The sequence below is a fragment of the Octodon degus genome, unplaced genomic scaffold (genome assembly GCF_000260255.1).
Source record: "Octodon degus isolate 3935 unplaced genomic scaffold, OctDeg1.0 scaffold00116, whole genome shotgun sequence".
Taxonomy (NCBI): Eukaryota; Metazoa; Chordata; class Mammalia; order Rodentia; family Octodontidae; genus Octodon; species Octodon degus.
In genome coordinates this window covers 6871497-6877973 of record NW_004524692.1, presented here as the reverse complement: position 1 = coordinate 6877973, position 6477 = coordinate 6871497, and the positions used below count along the sequence as shown (strand labels likewise).

Here is a 6477-nt window from a genome sequence, read left to right as displayed (position 1 = left end):
GCGAGAGAGAGACAGAGACAGAGACACAGAGACAGAGAGACAGAGACAGAGAGACAGAGAGAGACAGAGAGAGACAGAGACAGAGAGAGAGAGAGAGAGAGAGAGAGAGAGAGAGAGAGAGAGAGAGAGAAACAAGCAGCCCACTCCCACTCGGGGAGTGGAAAACACTGACATGGATATTTAGGTTTCAAAAGAAGCCAGGTAAGGTGGCACACATCTGTAATCTCAGCACCCTGAGAGACTGAGACAGGAGTATTGCAAATTAGAGGCCAGTTTGAGCAATTTAGCAACTTAGCAACACCTTGTCTCAGAAAAAACAAAAAGGACTAGGTTGTAGTTCAGTGCAAAGGCTCTGGGTTCAACCCCAGTACAGAAAAAAAAAAAAAAAAGGAACAGCAATAGAACAGCCCGTGAGTCACCCGGCCTGGCCCTAAACTCCATGGTTGGCTCATCAATTTTCAGCCTTTGTTTTCTAATCATTTAAGGCTTTAGCTTTGTCTCCAAGTACAGCTGGGGCCACATAGTGTGTGGCTTGATGTGGAGCGTCACGTTGCTGTGCGGTCCTACATATTTGCAAAGTGCTTATTTTATCTATGAGTTATTTATAAACATGCTGTTTCTCAGTTTTATTTTTTAGCACAATCTCTCTTCTCCATCTAATTTAGGCACACCTCCTGTGTACCTGTGGTCCTCTGTGATCTTGCTCATAGCCCGCACGGTTACTGACATACTTAGTGTATTCCTCTCTCCCACTGTATTCTCCAGTTTCTTAGGTGTAAAATATGAATGAAAGCACCGAGGCATGATTGAGTGAGTGTCTCCTATCCACCACCCCTGAGGCACTCCTTTTCCTGTGTTCCCGGCAGCCCTGGCCGCACCTTCCTCTGACCTATGACCTCTGGTTCTGCTGTCCTAAGTCCCTCTTTTTCTCCACACCAGATCCACCCCTCTTTATTTTTTTTCTTTTGTCTTTTTGAGACAGGGTTTCACTCTGCAGTTCAGGCTGGCCTTGAACTCACTTGTAATCCAGGCTGGCCTCAAACTCACAGTGATCCTCCTGCCTCAGCCTCCCCCCAAGAGCTAAGATTACAGGCATGCACCACCATGCTTGGCTAGCACACTGAACTCCTTAACAGCTTCGTAAGGATCTGCTGGGGCATGCTACAAGCCTTTCACTGAACTAAGCATGAGGAAGGGCACAAAGATACATAAGGCCTTTTCTTGAGGAGCTCCCAGTCAGGTAAGGAAAACACATAAGCAAATGATAACACCACAAGAAAGGTGCTAAGGCGGAGATACATGCAAAGTGCTGACAGTCCTAAGAGGGAGGGCTTAATTCAGCCTGGGAGTCTCAAAAGGCAGGAAAGGAAAATAAAGGATCCTCAGACTCAGGACCTTGTCCTCTCCAGGCAGGTGCTTGTGCTGCTGAGCTACATCCTTGGCCAAAAGAAGCCTTTTGGCGCTGATGTCACCTCTCTGCCTGCCCTCCTCAGACCTACGAGCAGCGGAAGGTGGTGGAGTTCACCAGTCAGACAGCCTTCTTCGTCAGCATCGTGGTGGTGCAGTGGGCAGACCTCATCATCTGCAAGACCCGCCGCAACTCGGTCTTCCAGCAGGGAATGAAGTGAGCACCCCTGAAAGGTCCCAGTCTCCACCCCCTACCTCCCAGCACCCCCTCCCCCCACCCAGCCCTGAACTGAAGTCCTCAGTTTCCCCTGCCTTTTCCTCCCCACCTCAATCATACAAATGTTTCTTTCCAGAAACAAGGTCCTCATATTCGGGATCCTGGAGGAAACACTGCTGGCGATTTTTCTGTCTTACACTCCGGGCATGACTGTAGCCCTGCGAATGTTCCCACTCAAGTAAGCAAAAAGGTCTCCAGACGCAGGCACGATGGTCACCAGCTAGGTGCCGCCCAGATCAATGGGGCTGTGTCCAGTGACTGCTCTAGGACGGAGCTCCTTGCGGGGGCAGGCGACACTGCATCAAGGGGTCATAAGCATTAGATGTGTCCGTTTAGCTGCCTCCCAGTGTTTAGTAAAGAATCTTTCTCTGGGATGGCAGGTGGTGTGTTGGGCAAGGGTGTAAGCTGTTCGAAGCTGAAGTAACCGTAGCAAACAGCCCAATCCAAGCTTAGCTAATTCCACTGTATTTAGGCCAATGTGTTTTGATAGATGTGTGCATGAGTGAACATACTGAATTTCTCTCTGATGCCCTGTCTTGTTCAATTTCTGAGATTGCGTTGTATTGTTCTCATCTTGGTTTTGATGAGTTTTGTTTTTCTCTCTTTTTTTTTTTTGTGGAACTGGGGATTGAACTCAGATCCTTGCGTTTGCCAGTCAAGCGCTTATCCTACTGAGCCATCTCCCCAGCCCCATTTGATGAGTTTTGATTTTGGATTTGTTTGCCTTCATTTTGGTTTGTGTCTCAGCTATTCCTCTCTCGTTGCTGGTACAAATACCCGACACCCAAAATGAAGGAAGGAAAGGTTTAGTTAGCTCAGAGTTACTGGAGGTTTCAGTCCATACTTGGCTGGCTCCAAAGCAGAGTGGCACAGGGCAGAGAGCATCCATTCATGGTAGCAGCAAAGAGCAAGAAAGCAAAATAGAGGAGTGGCAGCAACAATGGCAAAAGAGAGGAAGTCTGTCTCTCTGTCTCTTTTATATTACATTCAGGCTATCCACCTCAGGCTGGGTCTAGCACTCACACCTATAAACCCAGCAGTACTAAGACCTATAATCCCAGTGGATCATGAGTTAACCTCAAACTCTAAAAGTCCCCACCCCATGACTGCATGAGGCCTTGGGGAGACAACTAGACCCAAACTATAAGTTTTGCTCTTTGAGACATGACCTTGCTATACAACCCAGGCTGGCCTCAAACTCACAACCCCTTGCCTCAGCCCCCCCCCCCCCCAAGTGCTGGGATTACAGGCATCCACCACTACAGCTAGGTCTCTTGTTCTAACATTAGATGTGCTTGTGAGCTTTTTAAATGTTAAAATCTACAGAGAAGGCAGACGCACCATACCATGTCCAGCCCCACTCTTGCGCCCTGCATAGACAGCCTCTGTTAGTGATCTCGTTTGTGTTCTTCTGGCTTGTTTCCTACGCATGTGCCTTGTTTTACTCATCTTTCCACTCCCCACAGCGTTTCACACAGTGCCTTATACAAGGTAGGTGCTCAGTCAATATTTCACAGGGGACGTTGGCATTGGCCTTGTATATGGACAGCACCATCTGAATCTCGACACTGTGTGCTATTTCGTGAGCTTGGCGAAGCAGGCAGCCATTCTGAGCCTGCCCTTTACCTGCAAAGTTTCAGTGATGCACACTTCCCAAGGTTGGGGATGTAGTTCATGGTAAGACATACACTTGCCATTTGTGAGGCTGGGGCACCCCCCAAAACAGACAAATAAATAGGAAACAAACAAAAACACCAAACCAGTAGTCTGGTTAGGCAAGCTTAGGCAGGCGAAGGGGACAACAGTTCAATCCCTGGCACCACATGCTGCACCAGCCCCCACCCCCAGGGCGGGCTGAGCTGGCCACAGAAAACAAATAAAAAAACAAACAAAACAAACAAAAAAACCCCACCAAACGAAACAAAACTCACCTGGCACAGAGCTGAGAATTAAACATAGAAATAGATATGGGTGGAAGGTCATGATGGGTACTTTTTTTTAATGTATTTGATATAGGGTCTCACTATGCAGCTGAGACTCATAGTAATCCTCCTGTCTTAGCCTCCCCAGTACTGGGATTACAGGCATACACCACCACGCCTGGTCTTGGTTGCGGCTTAGTGCACCTAAGGGATTGAACCCTGGCCCTGGTGCTTGCCTAGGCAGCTGCTTAGTCTGCTGAGCTATCTCACTGGCCCTCATGATGGCTACCTAATAGCAGCTTTATTCTTTTGTATTAGTATAAATAAAGAAGTAATGACAAACACAGGGACCATATCTGTCCACTCTTCTATATACCTTGGCTGTGGAGCTCGGCACCTCAGACTCTGACTCTTTATTCTGTGTGTGCATTTACCCGCTTTGCTCTGATCCCCTGAGCTCACCGAGGCCAAAGTTTATCACGTGGCCATTTTTATCTCCCCAGTGTCTAACACAGAGGTGGGGTAGCCACAACCACCGTTCAGTGGATGAGTGACTATTTGTCAGAGCTTGTATCTGTGGTGCATGTGTGTGTGCAGAATGATCCGTGGCTCAGGCTCGTGCTGTCCAGCATGACAACCACTCTCCATCTGTAACTGCTGAACTCTTGAAGTGGGTCTGAAGAACTAAATTTATTGAACTATAAGTTTATAGTTTTAATTTTTGTTCATTTAAAGTTGAAAAAATTAAAGCAGCATTAACCATTTGCCTATTAAACAGAGCTTTATTCTTTTGATTCTGCTACATCTCCCCTTAATTGTTGAACATTTAGCACCTGGGATGCAATGACTACACCATCAGTGTTAGAGACCTGTCAGATTTCCAAGGCTTTGGATGGGAAGGAGAGAGGAAACCATGTCACCAAGAGTGTTTCCAGTGATTACATACATTGAAGAGATAATATTTTAGTTAAATCAAGTAAAATCATTAAGATTGGGGCTGGAGAGATGGCTCAGTGGTCTAAAGCACCTACTTGAAACAAGCTTGGCAAAGCACAGGGACCGCTGTTCGATCCCCCAGCACCACATGCCAGCCAGCCCCGCCCCCTTGTGGGCTGAGCTGGCCACACACACACACAATAAATAAATGTAATAAATAATTAAAAAAATCATTAAGATTAATTTTACCTATATATTTTTACTTTTTTAAAATGTAGTTATCAGAAACTTTTTCAGTTTCTTTCGTGAGATGGTCTCACTACGTAGTTCAGGTTAGCCTGGAACACACGATGTAGTCTATGCTGGCCTCGAACTCATGGCCATCCTCCCACTTCAGCCCCCTGCACGCTGGGATGGTAGGCATGTACCCACTACGCCTGGATAGAAATAGTTAAACTTCAGGTGTGGCTCATATTGTAATTCATTTGGACAGTGCCATTGGCTTAGGCCATCTCTTCTTTCTTCTTCTTCTTCTTCTTCTTCTTCTTCTTCTTCTTCTTCTTCTTCTTCTTCTTCTTTCTTCTTCCTCTTCCTCTTCTTCTTTCTTCTTTCTTCTTTCTTCTTTCTTCTTTTTCTTCTTCTTCTGAACCAAGGATTGAACTCAGGGCCCTACACTTGCAGGCAAGTGCTTATTCCACTGAGTCATCTCTTCAGCCCCTATCTCTTCTTTTTGTCACCCAAAAGAATAACTATGGTCCTAATTTCTTATCCCAAATCCACCTTTCTGGTATCTAATTGTAGAAAGGGGTTCAGGAGGAGGAGAATGCCTCCTCTTATTCTGAAATATGGAAGAATATAAGAAATTCTGAAGTGCGGTGGTATACACCTGTAATCCCAGAAATTGGGAGGCTGAGGCAGGAAGATCGCTGTGAATTCATGGCCAGCTCCAGCTACATAGTAAGTTCAAGGCCAGCTTACATTGCATAGTGAGACTCTGTCTCAAAAAACCAAGAAGCAAAAAAGAAATTCTACTGGGTACCTTGTCTTATTCAACTTCCAGGCTTGTGTTTATGGGAGCTATATGAATGTCCCATGCTAGATGTCAGGGACTGTGACAGTTGGACCCATCCTGCTCTGGAGGTATAAAGCTTAGAGTCCACAGAAAGCAAAGGGCATCTTCCTCAGCAACACTGGACCTCAGAAGATAAATCCTAGGAACAGTGCATGCACCTCTGAAGGGGACCTTTATACCAGCCCTGGTGTGGTCCACTTTCTCCTTGGCAGCCCTGACCCCTGCAGCCTCTAGTACCCGTCATGGTCTCAGGCACATGGTGGGCACCACAAGGAAACCTGGGTTCCACTTGCGGTGCTCACCCTTCTTCGGTCTCCACAACGTCTGCTGCACTGGTCAACTGTTCCTCTCTACAGGATAACCTGGTGGCTCTGCGCCATTCCTTACGGCATTGTCATCTTCATCTATGATGAAGTCAGGAAACTAACCATCCGTAATCGGCCTGGTGGTGAGACTCCCCTGGCCCTGAGGCACTCTCCCACCTGCCTGACTCCTCCAGACCCACCTACTGGCCGCACCCACACCCCACGGCCTGCCTCTCCATGCCCAGGCCCAGTTTCTCCCCCTCAGCCCCACCCCCCACTCTGCTCGTGCTCAGTTCCACGCTCCAGACCACAGGCCTCCAGCTTCCTCCTCTCCCTCCTGCCATGTTGCCCTAGGTGCCTCCCTGGAGGCCTCCTTCTAGCTCACTCTGGTCTCTCTACAGGCTGGGTGGAGAAGGAGACATATTACTAAACTCAGCAGAGGAGCTTCGTGTGACAGGGGTCACAAGAACCAGGACTATGAGTCTGCCACATCTGAGGGAACAATTGAGTTGGGGGCAAAGACACTAGAAGAACTGCCCTGGAAGACAGAGACAGGCA

The 6477-nt window shown here is 47.6% G+C and overlaps 1 protein-coding gene across 1 annotated transcript in view; it reads left to right on the top strand.

The window, feature by feature from the left end:
• Atp1a4 (ATPase Na+/K+ transporting subunit alpha 4) overlaps nucleotides 1–6477 on the top strand; it is a 42805-nt gene extending 36328 nt beyond the window's left edge. Inside the window, exons 19-22 of the mRNA XM_004639938.2 lie at nucleotides 1494–1624; nucleotides 1761–1862; nucleotides 5971–6062; nucleotides 6321–6477. Coding sequence (XP_004639995.1) covers nucleotides 1494–1624; nucleotides 1761–1862; nucleotides 5971–6062; nucleotides 6321–6349 — 354 coding nt within the window. The 3' untranslated portion in view covers nucleotides 6350–6477. The remainder of the gene's footprint in view (nucleotides 1–1493; nucleotides 1625–1760; nucleotides 1863–5970; nucleotides 6063–6320) is intronic.